This window comes from Cryptomeria japonica, chromosome 3 (genome assembly GCF_030272615.1).
Source record: "Cryptomeria japonica chromosome 3, Sugi_1.0, whole genome shotgun sequence".
NCBI lineage: Eukaryota > Viridiplantae > Streptophyta > Pinopsida > Cupressales > Cupressaceae > Cryptomeria > Cryptomeria japonica.
The window spans coordinates 989441930-989462355 of record NC_081407.1 but is presented as its reverse complement, the minus strand read 5'-3'; the positions used below and the strand labels follow the sequence as shown (position 1 = coordinate 989462355).

General features: G+C 36.3%; 1 protein-coding gene across 1 annotated transcript; it reads right to left on the bottom strand.

The window, feature by feature from the left end:
• Window positions 1–13626: 13626 nt before the first annotated feature.
• Window positions 13627–14872, bottom strand: LOC131036777 (probable carboxylesterase 6). Its single transcript, XM_057968765.2, has one exon. It carries the CDS (start codon window positions 14768–14770, stop codon window positions 13730–13732), a length of 1041 nt encoding a protein of 346 aa, XP_057824748.2. The 5' UTR covers window positions 14771–14872; the 3' UTR covers window positions 13627–13729.
• Window positions 14873–20426: the final 5554 nt, after the last annotated feature.

Below are 20426 nucleotides of genomic sequence, written 5' to 3'. Positions count from 1 at the left end.
GTTTGACACTGATTATTCCCCCCTCTCAGTGTCTTTGGGACTATCATTGAATCCAACAAATACTGCCAGTAAAGTACAAGGAAACAAGATTGATAGACTTTTACCATGTCAAGGAGGCAAGATGTGCCAAACCCCAAGTGGACTTAGGATCTTACGACTTTGATTGACAAAGTAAAAGGGAAGATCGAGAAGGGAAGAACCATGACAACAAGTAGAAAATTTCTCTTCACTATGAGTCATGAAAGCAAGGATACAAAAGATTACAAAGCAAAACAAAGCTTACTAAGTAATTCTAAGTACCACAAGAAGGAAAGTATGAGCAGAGTGTATGCACCCATGTTAAAGAGATCGTACACACCTTATTGGGAGTGATGGATTTAAGAAAGAGAGAGAGAAGAGAGGGAGCACGTTATCGCAAGGATTTAGCTACCAATTGAGGTATAAACTCAAGGATAATGATCACGAAATATGAGGTAGTGTCGCTTTCCTCGGGGTTAGTATGTTATATTATAACTCATGTATATCATGTATGTATATGCATATAATAATTTTTATTCCCCAAAGAAGGACACTACCTTAGAGGAAAGGGAAGAGAGGATGTCTTTTGAGTCAACATGAAAGAGACTAGGAAAAGACCTCAATGCTATGCATCATCCCCAAGTATATATTAAGGGAATAATAGAAGAATAGGGATACACATAGAATAATTGTCACAAAAGAGAAAGAAATGAGAGAGAGAAAGATCTATAGTGCTAATATTGCTAATCTAGCACAAAATCCACCTCCCAATCTTGCTGATCACTATTTTGGGAAGTCGAACAACACTCTAGAGGAGGGATATCAAGCACAACAAATGGAGCTATCACAAGATCCAACTACTGTGCTTGATATCCCTCCTCTGGAGTGTTGTGAAAATTCAGTTGATAAATGTTTGTCCACATCAACATATTCATACTCACTATTAGAAGCATTAGGAGTTGTATTGCCATTATGAATAACATTTTCACCCATTTCTTCATCAAAGTTTAGAGAAAGATGAGAAAGAACATGAATAGGAGTAAAACCATCACACGATTTATGCAACTTATGAATTGGAGATGTTGGTTGAACATATTGCTTAGGAGAAAAGGGAATCATGTCAACTATTGGATTCCGAGGAGATTGAATATTTTGATGGATATCTTCATGAACTCTAACATGATGTCTTTGTCGACGTTCTCTTGCACAATGATTTCATCGAGTATTAGTGGAATTGTAAGAAGAAGGAGGAACACTTGAAAAAGTAGGAATGTTTCTTTCCTTGATAGTTGAAGATTTAGGTTGAGGTCTTTTTGGTTGAACAATAGGAGAAGCAAGCCTCTTCTCTTGATAAAAGGAAGGAGGTGGAACTGCACCATAGAAAGGAGGAATATTAGGTATAGGAAGGAGAGTAGGTCCATCATGAGGAGGACCTATAGGTCTAACCTTAAGAAGAATATTGGTGTTCTCCTTAAGACAAGATAAAGTCACATCCATAAGGGTAGTTGGACAATTTTCCTTAGGAGGGAGATTAGTTCTATCCGAGAGGGGAAGAACCTCATCTTGAAGAATAATAGGAATGTCAAGTGTTGGTAATCTAGGTTGACTTAAGGATAATATCATATCATTCTTCCATTTTTGATAAGATTGAAAAAGAGCATCACTCCTTGATGGAAGAGATTGAAATTGTTTAGGCCAAAAGAGATCAATAGGAACACCGGGGCTTCTTTCGAATGGATGAAATAAGATATGGTTCACAGTTATGATTTCTCCATTGTGAGGAAATTTGAGACACTTGTGGATTGGAGAAGCAATATCCTTCATGGAAGATAGCCAAGGATAGCCCGACTTCACATGGAATTTCTCAGAAGAAGGTATAATAAAAAAGTCAATATCCATGGATTTAGCATGAACTTCAATAGGAAGAGTGATAGAACCAATGGTAGGACAAGAGAAGCCATTGAATAACTTCACAACCACATTAAAAGAATCTTAAAGTGGTTAATGCAATCGTAAAGTGAAAATATACTCTTTAGTTATGATATTAACCCTGCAAGAGGGATCAATCAGGGCACCATGACAAGGGATATCCTTCACCTTCACAACTATGTATTAAGGGCCATCGAGTGCTCTAACGATCTCACTAGGGTCAAATGTAATACAAGGATCTTTAGGCGTAACTTGTGTTTCTACCATATTAACCAAGTTTGGAGCCATAGAGGTGAATTCTTCAGAAGTGAGAGAATTAGGCACAATCTCAATAACGTGAGAGGTAGGAGATGGCAAGGGATTAGTGAAAATCTTAAGATTTTGATTAGGAGGAGAAATTGATTTATTCCCTCTATCATTCACACTTGCCACAATTACAGTATTATTATCAATCAAGTCTTGAATTGTATTCTTCAATGCAAAACATTTCTCAGTATCATGACCAGGTTGACGATGAAATTGGCAAAAGGAATTGTTATCAAAATAAGGAGATCCAAATTTGGAAGGATCAATTTGTTTTATAGGAGGAAGTTTGATAACATTTATGTGCAACAACTGAAACATAATACTATGTAAAGATTCATTCAAAGGAGTAATTTGTCTTTCTCTTTGGAAAAATTTAGAAATAGAAGTCACACCTGTTGTAGCATTCACATGGTTGTTGTTGATTAGATCATTGAACTTGATCAAGCTTTTTGTTGGTTTGAACTTCGCAAACGGTTGTTGAACACTCTCCCCCTTATCACTTAGAGCTATAGGAGTGGATTTCTCCATTTGACTCACGACCAATTGATAATTGTGGAGTGTTGTGCACAACTGCGGAAAGGAAGTAAACTCAGACAAAAGAAGATTTTCCCTGATATCTTTTTGCAAATTAGAAATGAAAATTATCTGAATATCATTATTAGGTACATAAAAAGAAATTTGAGAACACAAATGCTTATATCTACCAATGAAATCAATCACTTTTACTTTAACACCTTGATTAAGATGCATTAAATCAGTCAAAGTGATTTTAGGACCAATGTTTTTTTGAAATTGTTGGATGAAAGCATTTTCTAGTTGTTGAAAGGAAGTGATAGAATAAGAAGGTAGAGAGGCCTTATCTCTTAGTGTTTTTGTAAACAATTTTGCAAGCAACCATTGATAATAAGCAAAATTAGTACACAAGATTTGAAATGTTTTGACATACGTAAGAGGATCACCTTTTCTATTATAGAGTTCTAATTGAGGGATCTCCATATGTTTAGGTGGCATGACTTTAACAATATCAAGAGAAAGTGGGCTCGCAACATCAAAGGTGGGCACACTAAACTTGGATTGACTCATGGAAGTAATTTGTTGTTGTAAGGATGACACGGTTTGAGCAAGATTGTTGATTGTCATTTCGGTGGAAAAATTGATGTTAGAGATAGGTGATTGAGAAGGTGGTGTGATGTTGTTGAAAGAAGGCATAGACCGAGAATAAGGTGGTGGGACATTATGATAAGTAGCCATTGGTGATTATTGGGTAGGAAAAGGGACAATTAAAGGAGGAATAAAGTTCTTGAAGGAATTACCCCTTGTCTCACACTGATTGGTGGAGGAAGAATAGGAACACTCATGGAAGACATAGGTAAAGATGGAGGATTAAATAAAGAAGAATGATTACCCCCATGACCTATGGTTGTAGGAATGGCATTTTGAGTTGAAGTAGCCATGATGTTAGATGTGAAAGTAGGAACACTAGTCATAGGATTAGTCAAAGGAAAAGAGGAATTGACTTGTGTTGAAGGTTGTGAGTAACCTAGGGTTTCTGCACAACTCTTGATAGGCATGACATCAGAATCAACAATATGTGCAATGCCACGCAATATATCAATTCCATTCTTATCACTTTGAAGCATGTGTTTAAGACCTTCAACTAATGGAAGAGATTCACTATTAGGGTATTATTGGGACATCCATTGTTGAAAGCTATCAAATTGATTATCCAATGTAGAAATTTTATCTAAAGAAACCCTAGTTAAACCTTCTTCTTCATCATGGGATCCATCAATAGGGTGAATAGGCACAAGATTAGGATGGAAAAAATTAGCAGGATCCTCATTAAAGATGTCACCCAAATTAGGCTCCATCTCCTCAATAATTAAACCTTGGGTAACCTTAATTCTAATGCTTCATCTAATGGGGATAGGATAGGTAGGACTAATAGTGGTAAAACTCATGCACTAGAGTGAAAATTTGAATTTTGAATTGTGGAACAAAGCTTACAAAATTGAGTAATACAAAATTCAAGAAAATAATGAATACACAATTTGAACTTTGTTGGGGGAAGAGGATGACACAATTTTCAAAAATGAAAGGAAATTGAATTTTAAAATTAGGGCCAAAGGAATACCACTTAATTTTAAAATTAAAATTTTTAAAATTAGGGTAGACTATAATTAACCTCTTAATTTTAAAAAAATTCTTGAAAGTTGAAATGTTGAATTTTGAAGGTATTTCTGATTCTAGAAGGATAAAAAATTGATAAAATTGGCCAATCTTCTAGATTTAGGCTATTAAATACAGTCATAATAGTTTCCCAAAATTTGAGGAAAAAAGTCGAGGACCATGGTGGGAACGCACATGATCCGACCAACTTTTTAAAATTTTTTTTAGGGATGGGTATTATGATGATTTAAAGCCAACCCCAAAAAGTTGGTGAATTTTATGATCTCTAGATGGGCAAAATGAAGGCACAAATGTGAAAATAGGACCCTATTAGGGTTTGAAGAAAAAGAAGAATTGGATTGTAATTTTGAAAAGGGTTTACCTAATGGATAGGGACACCTTGGAAAATGTTTAGAAATCTAAATGTAAATAAAATTGATTTGAAATTCACACAAAATCCAATTAATTTTAATAATTAGGGTTTGATGACCTAACTACTAAATTTTGAAATTTAAATTTTGGGAAAAATGGGGGAAATTGAAAATTTGATTGTAGGATTGAAGACAAATCTGAGAACAATCAAAAATTTGAAATATAAATGGAAATCCAATTCTTGCACAAGTTCAAGATGATTTTTGAAAATTAGGGTTTTAACAAGTAACCTCTTAATTTTGTAAATTTTAATTGCAATTTGGACAAGACAATGAGGAAATTGAATTTGACAATCAAAACAATTTTCAGATCTAAGATAACCACAAGCAATTTTTACAAATTACAAGTTCAATTTTAAATTTAAAAACTAGGGTTTTGAATGAATTAACCACTAAGTCTGTAGAAATTTGAAACTTGCAAATGAAAAATATGCAATGTTGTTTCAAGGAAAGCATGCAAGATGCCGACTTCACCAAAATGTAATGGTGGGAAAATGGTGAATGATAAATCAAGAACGAAACTACCCTTTCCCTCAAATAAAGATGAGAGTTTCGCTATTGATTACCACTCAAGCACTTTTCACCATTACATTAGAAAGGGGAGAGGATAATTCACTAGATTCAATCTCTCCACACAAAGATGGTAGATTGAATTCTGAATGAATTGGGAATGTTAAGTTGATCCCCTCTTCCTTGTTTGATTTGGAAAGGAAATTGATTGAATTATGTAGTGCAAAAGTGACAAGGAATTGATTATAACTTGAGATCGGAATATGGGATGAATCTGTGCACCTAGATTTAGCACTAAAATGTCGAGACAAAGTCACCCTGTGAATTTAAAGAAAAGTTGCCTGGACCATGGCGGGAATGTACACGGTCCTCCGAAAAATCCGTGAAATGAAAAGGGTGTTTTTGCCTCTGTAAAAGGAGCCCAAATCTAAAAGTATAGCTACACACCTACAATCTACACACATAAAAGAGAGGAAAATGGGTTGGGATTGGGGGTTTACCTTTAGGTCAAACCTGAGTTTTGGAATTAACCAAGTAATGAAAGAAAGTACTTGCAAGTAGATGTAAATGAAAGATTGAATTGTAAATCACCTCAAGGGAGGTTGTAGTAGCAATTTTAATAGAAACACTTGTGTGGAATTGAATGTTGGAATCAATCTCCTCTTCAATGGTTGAATACTTGACTTGAATGCAACACCTAGCCTTGAATGGAGACTTGAGAATGCTCAATGCTAGAAAAGAATGCTTGAATGCTTGATCATTTGTGCAACTTGAATCTCTCCAGCTTCGACCTATCCATCTTATGCAAATGAGAGAGAGAGAATGCCTCCTTAAATACTGATGAATACTAAGAGGGGGGGGGGGGGGGGGGGTGAATTAGTATGCCAAAAATCTTTGCACTTAAACACTTTGCAAGACTAATAGTAAACTGGTAAAATAGTTTAGCAGACAAACCGGTTAGCACACATGCAAACCAAATAGCAAATAATGCATTCACCCACAAAAGCACAAACACCATAACACAAGAGATTTTGACATGAAAACCCAAATGGGAAAAAAACCACGGTGAGATGGAACTCACAAGTAACTATCTGCAGAATAGGAACCAGATTGGTTAAGGTCAGACCGGTTAAGGTCTTACAATGTTCTTTACCAGAATAGATCTTGTTAGGAATCTCAATCTCTGTTAGGAGATAAGTTCGATTGAAGACTACCTTTCTAGAGGATTTTAGATCCACAGATGTGAACCACCTTGTCAAAGATGTTGGTGGATTTGAATTTTGTCACGGGCCGACATCGGGGGAGTTTCCTGCCCGAGGCACAACCAACAATACAACCCTAAGAAGAGTCCTACCCCAAAATAAGGTAACGATAGGGGCACCACACCCCTATCTTGGGAGGAAAAGGGCGCCACACCTCTGTCCAAGGAGGGACAATGGTGCCACACCCCTATCCTACCCCTTTCTCTAGGGCAGAGTGCGAACGGGGTGATGCAGAGGCTAAGGAAGAAGCTATTTCTGCAAGCCAAGCAACCTCTAGTCTTTGATCAGGCTTAGAGGATTTGAGTTTGCATGCATGAGGATCCTAATGCAGTTGAAAATTGCTAGGGTCACAATTTTATGACACTATAATTATAGATGTTTTCAAACCATTCTCCCGAGTCAATATAAGCACACATGAAGTTATCGAATTGGATTTGGTTAGCTATAGCTGGAGTGCGGAGGACTTGTACCATGAAACTATAGTCATCTTGTCCAAAGTCTAGGCCTACAAGGGAAGCAATAGTTTCCATTGCATCTGCATGATGGTTTTCTCTCTGGGAAATACTATGGATAGTGTAACTAGTGAATTACTTCAATATGATTATAACTAAATATTTATACTGAGATAATTTTAATTGTTTAACATGATATGCACCTATAAACTAGTTTATGATAAGCTCAGAGCCTCCATGGATGTGGATATTTTTCACACCCATAGAAATCGCAACATGTAACCCCACAATCAAGGCTTCATGCTCAGTGACATTGTTGGTGTAATGAAATTGTAAAAGGAATGAGAGAGGGACAAGCTTTCCTTAAGGTGAAATCAAGACTACACTTTCTCCTGAACTAGTCTAAAATCTTGATCCATCAAAATACATGTCCGATACAGATTTGTGATCAACGGCTAATATGTCTTTATAGAGAAAAATATCTAAGGTAGGAAAAGATTTTTCAGATGGAGCATCAACTAACTGATCAACGATAACCTGCCCTTTGAATGACTTCTGAGTTATAAACTTCAAGTCAAACTTAGAGAGAAACATCACACACTTAGCCACTTTTCTTGAAAGATTGTATTTCAAAAAGAGATGTTTGAGAATGTCATTCTTAGCAATAACATGTGTCTCTTCATGAAGGATGTAATGCCTTAGCTTTTGCGTCGCAAAGACAAGACCTAGGCATTTTGTTTCCATAATAGAATATCGAGTTTCATATTCTAACAAAGTGCGACTAATGTCATAGACTGCTCTTTCTTGACCTACATTGTCGTGTTGGGCTAACAAAGCTGCTAGCGCATGAGACAAGATAGAGATTTATAGAAAGAAAGGTCTATCAGACATAGCCGACATTAAAATAGGAGGATTAGCTAAGTAATTCTTGATAGAGTTGAAATCTTCTTGGCATTCCTCATTCCATTTGAAATGAACATCTTTCTTCAACAGTCATGTAAAGGGAAGGGTACGATCCACCAATTGCACCACAAATTAGTGAATGGCTTGAATCTTTCCTTGCAAACTACGAAGCTGAGAGATGTTTTTACGTGAAGGCATGTTCACATGTGCATTAATTTAATCAGTGTCTATCTTAATTCCTCAATGAGAGACAATGAATCCCAAAATTTTTCTAGCATCAACACCAAAAACATATTAAGAGGATTCAACCTCATCTTGTACAATTGAATCCTTTCGAAAACTAGATGAAGATTTTCAATATGTGTTTAGCGAGCGATAGATTTTACCAAGATATTATCAACATAATCTTTCAAGATCTTATGGATGAAATCATGGAATATTAAGGTCATGGCCCATTGATAGGTTGTTTCTGTATTTTTCAACCCAAATGACATGACAACAAAGCAAAAGGTCACCTAAGGGGTTGTAAAGGCAGTCTTATACTAATATTTCAGGTTAATGTGAATCTGATTGTAACTTGAGAAACCATCCATGAAAGAAAGCAAAGTGTAACCCACGGTCGAGTCTATGATCATGTTAATGTTCAGGAGCAAAAATTCATCCTTGAGGGAGGCCTTATTCACATCTCAAAAATTAATGCAAATGCAAATTCGACCATCGAGCTTACTCACCAAAACAATGTTTGAGATCCAAGGCAAATAGTCAATGGGATGGATAAAAACAGCCTTCAAAATATTTTCTATCTTTGTCTTGACTAATAAGGCCACCTTAGGATTCATCTTCCAAATCTTTTGCTTCACCAACTTAGCATCAGAATTGAGCACAATATTATGTACAATGATTGATTCATCAATGCCTAGCATTTCTTCATAAGACCAAGCAAATATTTTAGGGAATTGATGTAGAAGATCAGAATATTCCTTAACTTCCTTAGAAGATAAGTACTTCTCGACCTTGATGACTTTGCCGGGAGTCTTGTCACTCATAATGACATTAGTAGTTTCTCCACTAAGAAGTGCACTACGGTCTTCTAGATGGGATGTGGGTACATGCTCTTCATTGAAAGAAAAAGATTCCCCCCACTCAATAGATTCCCCAAAGTACGCTTGGGTATTCAAACAAAAAGGCAATTGACATTTATGATGATAAGAGGGTAGATCATCATATGTGCCCAGAAATTCCTTCAAGGATTCTTCCGAAGCAAAGAGATCCAGGGGAATTTCACTAAGCAACACAGTGTCATCAATGAGTTCCGGATGAACAAGCTTAAGAGGGAGAGGGTCACGAAAATCATATTAATAGTTAGCCATGGTTGTTTTTTTTGACCCGTATGGTGATACCCTAATCCGGTGTTGTGGTGACGAGGTTTGAATTCCAAAGGAATTTGAATACCTTGTTCATTAAGCCCACAAAATTTTCTATCATAGCCAAGTTGTGATACGAGCTTATATCTAGGACCATAAATATCCTGTAATTCCTTAAAGGAAGGTGGTTTCATATAAAAAAGGTGATCAACATGATAAGCATCACCCGACTTTATGGACATATAATAATCTTTTATAGTCAAAGTGAAAGAAATTTAGGAAAACCCAAATGGACGGTGCCTTATATTCTCCAACATGAGAGTCAGTAAAATCTAAAGAACCCTAATCATCACTTAAGCATGCATTTGTCTTTGATGGAGAAGGTGATTTAATTGGAGAAGTCTTAACAATAGTAGACTTGAGTGTTTGTACCTCAGGGAGATCTGCCTTCGGGGAGTCTCCTTTCAAAGAATCCCGCTCCTTAGGAAATTTTTTCCTTCACAACGTCTTGTGTTCCAAGAAGTTCCCCTTACTTTTGTTCTTCCTTTTTAGGGAACAAAATAGAGGTAGGAATAATTACTGACAAAGATAGAATAGGCACATGATTTTGAAATGAAGGTGCAATTGAAGCCTGACACACTTCTACTATTTGACATAAACTCATAGCCTTAGGATCAACCTTAATTGTGACAACTTGGTTATTATCTATAAACTTCATCGATCCATGAAATGTAGATGATATAGCTCCCAAAGCATGAAGCCATGGTCTGCCCAAAAGGAGGTTATAGGACAAAGGACCTGGCATCACATGTACAAGGGTTGGGATAGTAACGGGCCCAACCTTCAAGGGCAATATGATGGTCCCCACAAAGGTTTTACCGTAGTTATCAAATCCTTGAATAAACAATGAAGAGGTTGCCAAAGAGTTTAGATCCACCTTGATTTTTGGTAACCCTGGCTGCAAACATTAAGCGCAGAGCTTGTATCAACAAGTGTTTGTCTAACACCAACACCATTCCTGTGAACAATTATCATTAAAGTATCTACCAAATTTCTCACTTCTGGAGGTGGAAGCTCATGAGGATAGAAAGTAATATTTGACGAATTTGCATGAATATGTTCCATCAACGAATTCATATCTCCTAGCCTCGCAAAGGAAGGTAGTAAAATCTTTTGCAAGGCTTCCTGTAGCATACCTTGATACATCAAAGCAGTTTGAAGAAAATCCCATAGTGAGATCGTAGTGGGAGTAACTTTGAGTTTCTCAATAAGATCGTAGTCACTAGTTCGCTTATCTTCCAATGAAGGTACTTTAGGAAGGATAGGTTGAGAAGGTGGTAAAGAAACTTTTGGTTGATCAAGAGTTTGTTTATTCCTTCCAGTACTATAATTGTGAGCAATGGTATTATAAGATGATTGCTTGGATTGCATAAACCTAGTGTACAAGTTAGAAGTTTCTCCTCTAAAAGGTTTTACGTTAATGGACTTAACTTTCTTAGGAGAAGGACTTGCTGCAATCACATGAATGTAAGGTCTCTTAGGCCTTTGAGGAGCTGCAAAGACAACAATAACTTTCACAGATTTTTCATCTTTGAATGAGGATGTTGTAGAGGATGACTCTCTTTTTACATCTCTTTTGAAAAGAGATGCTTCTAAGAAGTCATCTAAGACTTCATCCAAAATGTCAAAGTAATCCTTGGAGAATTCTTTATCAAAAGCATAAAAATCTAAGAGAAAGAGATTTGACATTAGGCATTCATGTCGAGTTCACCAAATTGTAGGGGAGGAGATTTGTCACCTCCAAGATGATGAATCCTGGAGGAAAAACCAATTTTTCACTACATCACTCAAACTGGCGCTAAGATGAGTCATGAGATGACAAAACTAAAAATTATGCTAAAATGAAAATAATTAACAACTTAAAGTACTAGAATAACAAAATACAAAAAAAATGAATTGACAGAATAACACAGAGCTTGAAATAGATCATACCATAGGGTTAGGGAGCTCTCAAGTTTTGGATGCTAATGTGGTTTGCAAACACCAGCGTGACGCGTTGTCGTCTGAACAACCAAAAATAATAATAAAAATTATCCAAAAGCCTACAATGACTCCTTTCCATTGCGCAAAATGTGTTCATCACCTACACACATGGAGACAAAGGAAAATGTTGGGGTTGTATAGGTCCTTGCATCAATCAAACCCTCGTTTAGGTGTTTCCATCATCATGGACAACCATATAGATAAATTGGAATAGATGATAATTGGAAAAACTACAAATAGAAACTATACTTTGCTTAATGGAAGAAAAACCCTATTCCAAGTAGATAAAATGATAAATTGGTAAGTTGAATGCACCTAGATAGTAGATACACCCAAAGATGCAAAGAAAAATTGCATGCAATGATAAAATAGAAAGATAAATGATAAAGAGAAGACAAGGCGTGCAGTGATACCCCCCGTTTTTGAGATACGAGTGTGACATAGCTCAAGATGTGTGCATATTGGTAAGATCGTTGTAAGACAATCACATGATTGATGTCACTTGGTAGTGTTGGTAGAGCCTTCAAGAGAGCATCAAGAGATCAAGAATGAAATAAGAGTTGTGAGAGCCAGAATGAGAGAATAGCACATAGAACCCAAAAAGGGAACCCCTCCAAATGAGCAAGGAAGAGTTTTTAAACTCGAAAGGGGTGTGGAGAGCCATTATAGTTGAAGGCGAGCCAAAAGACATGCATCGACCAGCATCCAACTTAATGCAAGATTAGAGATTCTGCAAACTTATTGGGATGTTAGTGCATCGCATAAATGTTAGTGCTTCGTGCTTTCATCCTACCAAAGATAGGCCCAAATGGGGTTTTAGGGAAAACAGAGGCACTTTGTCTTTGAGGCTCATGATGCCAAAATAATAAAATTTTGATCATGAACTCATCATTAATGCACCAGGCATTATGCGTAAGTGTTGTAAATGCATTGGGCGCAATTTAGGACACTAAACACATCAATCATTATACTAGGTATTATGGATTGATTGTGTTTTACATCTTTTGTATAACAACAAGAGTCTATATAATGGGTATGCATGTCTATTATATAAACCCTTGCACAAAAACTCCAAAAAGTGTTCATCAACACTTTCCAATTTTTAAATATCTTATATAGACAAATCAAAAATTGTAAGTTTAATTGCAGTGGAGGCTAAAATTGCTAACATATGATTCAATCCAAAAATTATAACATATTAGTCAACACTCTATCATAATATTTATAAATTTTCTCATTTTTTAATCCAAATACATGTCAATTTAAATACACTCTTTTTGTCTTATTCATTACACTTTATATATATATAATACTAGTGCATGTATATTTTTATATTTAGTAATAGGAATTGATATAGCTATTTGTTGAATACTAAATGATTATTCTTAAAAATAATATACTTTAGAGTTATTTTACATCTTTTTAATATTATAGGGTTTTTAAGTTTTACATAAAACATATTTCTCAAGATTTACGGATTAATTGAATTATATTGAAGGTTGCATTCTAATCTAAACGTTTCAAAGAAGATTTAAAATTTTGTATAGAATGTTCCCCTTAAAAATTTATAGATCAATTGAATTATATCAAAAATTGCATTTCAATCCAAATTATATAACAAAATATTTTTAATTTATACATAAAACATTATATTGAAATTTTGATCTGTGATTCAATTAAACTATATTGAAGTTGCATTACAATCGAAACTTCATAACAAAAAGATTTTCGAATTGTTCATAGAACATTCTCACGAAAGATTTATGGTTCAATTAGATTATATTGAGGTTGCATTCCAAACCAAAGTTTTAAAAAGCAATTTGCTATAAAGGTTAGAATATAGAATCTAGTAGAGTCTCTTTACACCGGCTACCAGAGATCAATTTGGTCAAAGGAAAAAAAATAAAGCTAAATATAAAAAGGAGGCATCTCAATCCGATTCTTACAAAACCGCATCACATCAACACGTACAAACCTCAATGGAGGAGTGGCCCGTCACCGGTCAGAGCTTCAGCGCATAACTTTTCTCAAATATTTGTCCATACTCGAGAACAATCTTCCAAATCGTACGTCAAACAATCTTGATCTCATTAATGCAGTTCCAGGTTGAGATGAGTGGCCACTGAAACAAATATTTGGATAACTGGCATTTTGATTACATGTTTGCCAATAAAAGGATTATTACGGGAGGCTGTAAATATTGTACATTCTATCAAAGTAGAAACACTGAAAATTGAACTAATTAAGACATTCTCAAATTCAATATCCACAAGATCAATACAAATTTGCAGTCTTAAAACGAATGCGTGATCTACAGAATTCCTAATCCCTCTGCTTACACATTATCGGGATGAACTTCGATTGTTGTTAATGAAGTCGCCTAAAACGCTTAATAGCTCGGGGATCCGTTGAGAGTCAGGATTGAGAACCTGGAAAGCATGACCCACATTCTTGAAGATTACATGGCTCACATTTTTGTTGCCATTTTTCAGGGCTTGGCAATAGTCCAGGTTCCTCTGCTTCAGCAAATCATTCTCAGAGATGATTACGATCACCGGCGGTAAACTAAGATCTCGCAGGGGCATAGCGAGAGGATTACAGGCAGGATGATCTCTCTTCGCTCCAACAGGCAACGACAGCTTCCAGAACACGTCCACCCATCGCTGCGACAGATTTGGGTTTGTCTCCGACGTCTCCAATTCCCGTTTGCATGGATCTTCCCCACCAAAGAAGGGCTGAAGAAGAATGAGCCCTCTCGTCTGAAGTGGCTTCACGTCCGCCCGTGCGCACCGCAATGCGACGTTGTGGACGATATTCCCTCCCGCGCTATCGCCGGCCAAAAAGCATCGCGAGAAGTCGGCGTGGGATGATAACCATGAATCGTTAGAGCGTTGCAGTTGTTGCGTTGCCTGGCGGCGGACCCACTCGACGGCACTGAAACAATCGTCATAGGCAGCTGGAAGACGGTTCTCGGGAGCAAGCCTGTAGCCCACAGACATTATCATAGAATTTGTATGAGAAGCCAATCTGCACATGAATACGTGGTAAATAGACCAGGCCGGCGAACCCAGCACAAAGCCGCCGCCATGGAAGTAAATGACGAGGGGCAGCCTGGTTCCCCGAGAAACGGCGTTTCTGGGAAGGTAGAATCGCGCCCACACGCCAGTGCGTTGGTCCAGAACAACGTCTTTGGAGAGCACTGGCTCTTGTTGAGCTTCGGATGCGGGGACATTCGCTACGACGTAGGAGTACCTCTCGACCGAGCCATCTTTGTAAACTCTTATAAAGCCTTCCAACTCCTCTTCCAATGATCTGCCTCTGCTTCTGCCTGGGTCTTGGGCGTGACCATTCCTTCTCAGCTCTTCTACTGAAACTGTGTCCATACTTGTCTCTCGGGCTTCTTTCTACTAGAAAATTCTAGCACTGACTGACTTACTCCAGAACAAGGTCACTGCAAATTTCCGTGTAGGCAAGACACTACACAAGAAATGAAGATATGAAAGTTTGATGGAGAGAGTATGTGCGAGGACGACTTTTATAAGCAGTAGAGGTCGACAATTTCTGCAAATTTCTACCCACCTAACGGATATGAACGCGTGGAGGTCCACTGGAACAAGGTAGATCCGACTCAAAAGAGAAAGGGATAAAAGGCAAGACTGTTCGAGCGTCATGCATGGCGGGTCCCATAAAGAGCAGGTAAGGCTTAGATCTTTGACTGCATGAGCATACGTTGAAAGGAGACCAGAGGAAGCCATCCTCACAATAGGTCTACATCCAGGTGAGAAGGATCCCGAGTTAACCTGCACGAATATTTTTTGGTTTTAAATCTGGCTAGCTCTAAATGAAGGTATTCCAACCGGTCGAAAGTTGTGGCCTAGAGTTCCTCCTTGACTATAATTTTATTTCAATGTACCACCACACTTACTATTAACATGCATAGTCATGTCTTACATTTAAACTAAAATAGAAAGGAGATTTTTTTAAAATGAATATTTGTATATTAATTTTTTATAAGAAATAATACTTCACATTCAATTAAAAAAAAGGTACGGTATAAAATTGTTATTTTGAAATTAATATGAGGTTAGTGTCTAAATCAAAAACACAAAAATAAATATAAATCATTAGGTAGTAACAATAATAGAGTAATCTGGGTACATTATTCAATTGAACATTGCAAGCACTAATATGACCTCTTGCTCTTTGTTTTCAAATTCTTGTTGTTGGCATTTGATTGTCATTGATGTCAACGGTGAGCAAGTTGAGTGTCACAGAGATGAGAAGGCATTTAGCAGATAGGTCGAAACATGCAATCATGTTCAAACAAAGAAGTCACAGAAAGAAAGTTATGGCAATCAGGCTGGTAGAACAGACAAATCAAGTGCTTAAACAGGCAAACCTGTGTGCATAATGGTTTTATCCATTTATCCCACATTGGCAGTGCGAGGGAAGTTTCAGGTCTTTTTATAGACCGACACGTAGAGGTTAAGTGAGCAATAGCTCATATGCTTTTGTCATCTGATTTGGAGGACGTGTCAAGGTGACATAAATCTCCAGACGCAAGATTGCAACCATCAAAACAGATCGTTGGAGGTGGTTGTGAGGTCACAATGGACCACTAGACGCAACACCGCAGTGGTTAGCATTAACTACCAGAGGGAGATGCAACCTTGCAATCTAACCATAAATGAACACAGGAGTTGCTATTTCACAACTTCACAGTTTGGAGATAACCATGGAAGGATTTGCTTGTGAAGTGGCAAGAGATCACCACGTGTCTAGGGTGTGAAGAAAGCACAACCTCACAAGGCTTGGTGATGTAAGCATTTGTCAGGGTGCGAACATGCAACAAAATACCATGTTTCCAAGAAGATGCATTTGAAGTCCGATTGGTCTGTTGATAAGGATGAACCTGCAGATGTAAGGGCTACTCGTCAAAGAGAGATTTTGTTGATTTGTTGAGCTTGCGGTGATGTGGCTCAGTACTGCACAAAGAAGTTTTTATATATATTTTTTGGATGGATTCTACCACACGATGTAGAATTAAATGAACATGGCATAGTTGTAGATGAAGCTACTAAATTTAGTAGATGAATGGTTGATCAAATCTGATCACACAGATTGAAAACATAAGAAGAAAGGATGAATTTAATGATTGACGGCCACCGCACTGCAGGATAGAGACAAGATCAATGTGTTATTGGCTCAAGAAGATCTGTAATCCTTAGTAGGTATGAAAATAGAGCTAATGTGCACAGGTAAAGTTACTAAAAATAGTAATCTGAATGCGAAGTTTTGAAACAAAAAGAAGAAAATATTGCAGTAAATGCTACCGGGCAATAGTCTACAAGGTACATAACATATCAAATCTTTTTGTAGCTCGAGATGAGCAATTAATTATGTATGGTAGGAGATTAATTGAGGATGAAGAAGACCATCATTCATATAAATTAATTGACTGTACAAATAATAATAATAATAAGGTGCATAGAGTGTTGGAAGTGTATCTAAGAAGAGGTGCAAGGGAGAGTAGTAGATGACACAATGTGTGTGTGGAGTGAAGAGAAGAGAGCAGGCGCAGAGTAGAGAACCCAATTATATGCTGAAGTGCATAACAATACAGAGAGGTTGTTGTAAGCAGCAAAGGAAAAGATCAAAAGTGCACAAATACCAAGAGTTACAACATATCATTTGTAACAAGGTACTCTAATTGTAAAGAAAAAATTATTCTAATTGTATATCATCTGAGTGGGTGCTCAAATCAAGGGTTGGTGCCCATAAATTTTAAGGGTAGGTGCTCCTTTGGGTTGATGCCCATAAAAGTTGTAACCAAAGTATTTTCATTGTGAGGTTGGATTAGAGTAGTAGACTTAAGTGCAACATTTCTCACCGAGGTTTTTCTCATCATGGGTTTTCCTCATATATGTGGTGTTATGTGTATGCCTTTTGTGTGAATGTATTTTAATCTCTTTGCATTTTAGTTATTAGTGTTTGATCAATTAGAAAGAAATTTTTAATTACCACTGATTCACCCCCCCCCCCTCTCAGTGGTCTGTTTGTGTTACTTCAATTGGTATCAGAGCACTAGGTTCCTGGTTAGATAATCTTTCTCCAGCTTGGGTAGATTCTAGTTTGTGAACACAATGGCTAGAAATTGTTAGTGTAGGTTTTTATTTTCCTAGTTGGGTTTATTGATTTCCCTTTTCCTAGGTTTTTCCTACACTTTAATTAATCTTCCTTAGGTTGAGGTGTCATCATGCTATTAGGAGGTGCATTTACTATGTTTATACCATCATGGTGGTCGTTCCTCATTGGCTAGTATTGCCACCTCCACCCCTCGCTTGAGTCTATATAAACATGCTACCTTGCTTGTATTTTCACATGGTTGGTGATAGTAATCTGATTTTATTTTTCCTTGGAGCACTTCACATCAGTTTTCTCTCAATATCACTGTTATTTAGTTCATTTTATTTGATCTATCTCTTTCAATTTGATTTTGGGTTGTAATCTATTTCTTAGATTTTAATAGGAACGAGTCCTCCTTTGTTAAAGTACCTATGTTTGAAGGCACTAACTATGGTTTTTGGAGTAGAAGAATGGAAACCTATTTATCCTCCTTAGGTTGTGACTTTTGGATGTCAATTAAAAATGGTTATACCATTCCCCAAACTCCTCCTACTAACCCTAATGCTAAAAAGGAGTATGAGTATAATGGTAAAGCCAAGCATGCCATCGTGAGTGGTCTAATTGAAATAGAGTTTGTCAAGGTTATGAACTGTATGTTTGCAAAAGAAACATGGGACAAATTGCAGAGAATCTATGAAAGAGATGTGAAGGTGAAGGAGGCTAAACTGTAAAATCTTTGAGCTCAGTTTGAAGGCATGAAGATGAAAGAAGAAGAAAACATTGATGATTGTCTACAAAGGGTGGATGAAATAGTAAATATTATAAGAGGGCTTGGAGAGGATGTTACAGATGAAGTTATAGTCAAGAAGGTGTTGAGATCACTAACAACAAAGTGTGACACAAAAGTCTCTGCCATTAAGGAACCTAAGAACTTGAAAACCTTCTCCATGGATGAACTATTTTGTTCACTATTAGCCTATGAGATGAGGATTGTAAGTGTTGAAACATCCAAGAGAGAAGTTTCATTCAATGCCATTAAGAGAGGGAAAGAAGTAGCAACAAGTGTTGATGAAGATGATCCTAACACCGCTGAAGCAAATTTTGTCAAAAAGTTGAAGGATCCGACAAGTATAAAGGTAAGATACCCTTCAAGTGTTTTAACTTTGGAAAAATAGGACATTTTGCTGCTAGGTGTCCTTATGAGAAGGAAGATGGAAGATAATGATGAGGAAAGTGTCAAGGATAAAGGTAAAAAAAATTATAAATCTAGGAGAGGGAGCTTTCAAAAAATAGAAAAGTCTTTACACCATAGATAGTGATATCTCTAATGATGAAAGTGGGTCAGCTGAGGATTACTGTGAAGATGAAAAACAAACTAATCTCTTCATGGCTCAAGAGGTCCTTAATGAGAAGCAAAGATGAGCTCAATCTAAAAATCTAAATGACAATGAGGAAGAAGATGTTGATGTTGAAGTTGACCTTGAAGGAGAGTTAATTTGTTCTCTTGAAGAAATCAATAGATTAAAGAAAGAGCATGGCAAGTACAAGAACTTTTCCATAAATGAACATAATCAATTGAGCAAGAGCCTTGAAGAGTCTAACCAGAACATAATCACCTAGAGAAATCAAATGGAAGAAGAGAAGAGGATGAGTGATGTAATAAAATCAGAACTAGATGCCAAAGAAAAGGAATGTCAAAAGTTGGAACAAGAAGTGGTTACTCTAAGGAAAGAGCTTGAGGAATGCAAAGATAATCTCAAGATGAGATTGAAATCTGAGAGCAACACAAATTCCTTAAATGACATTCTCAATAGACAAAAGAAGAATAAACACACTCAAGGTCTAGGATATGAACACAGAGAGACCTCTAAAGCTAAAGAAATCTTGACTAAGAGGGTATGTGCAGGATCATGGTATGCCAAAACAGTCCCTTAAGTGGCAATGAAATTTCAAAATATCAGAGTTATGCAACTTGACATGAAAATTTGAATAAGTTGTGAACATTATTTTTAAAATATGTAAAAAGAGAATCTATAGAAAATTGAATGTAGTTTCTAAGCAACTAGTTGCTTTCTGAAAAAAAATCCTATTTGATGAAAATTTCAAATTTCAATGCAGTGGTAGTAAAATTTTAGGAAAAAGATAAGAAGTAGACGTATGTCTGACCACCCTAATCACAATCAAATCGTAATATTTTTTTATAATATTTATAATATAAGTATTAGACTCATTTCCGAATGTGACATATTTTTTTATAATTTTTTATAAAGCAAATAATTATTTATGATATTTTTACTACTTTTTTAGAAATTCAGAAACTCATACGTCTAACCACCTTAACTTGGGAAAATCCTTATGAAATTTAATTTTTATTTATTTTTCCCTATAGTAGACGAAGCATAGGATGTGACACATGTTTCAGATTCAAAAAATGTTATACCGTTTGAAAGTTATGAGTGTTTTTCAATCAGTCTATCAATTAGGACTTTTGTCAGAATTGAACTAGAAAATAAATAATAATTATTTATTAAAGTTCAAATAAGATAAGCCTTATATTGTTGGAAAGTTGAGAACGTCCTTAAAAAACCCTTTTCATTTTTTCAATTTTGGCTATAAAAAAGTCATCAGCCACAGTGTAAAGTCTGGAAAATCAAGGAATGCTAAACAACATGTTTTTTCAATTGACTTTCTAGTCTTGTCACTTCCAAGCCAAATCCCAAAGCATTCTCGAGCCAAAATTTCAAATTTCAAATTTGTACAACAAAAATCGGTTATCCGATTTTAATAAGTAAATTCACTAACTAAATTTGCACATTATTAATCTATTGTTTATTAATATATTAATATATAATATACTAATATACAATATATTAATTTATAAATAAATTAGTATATGATATTAGGGAGAGGAAG

Bases quoted from the DNA above. Each gene is read 5' to 3' on its own strand.
- LOC131036777 (XM_057968765.2), bottom strand. From the start codon at position 14,770: ATGGACACAGTTTCAGTAGAAGAGCTGAGAAGGAATGGTCACGCCCAA.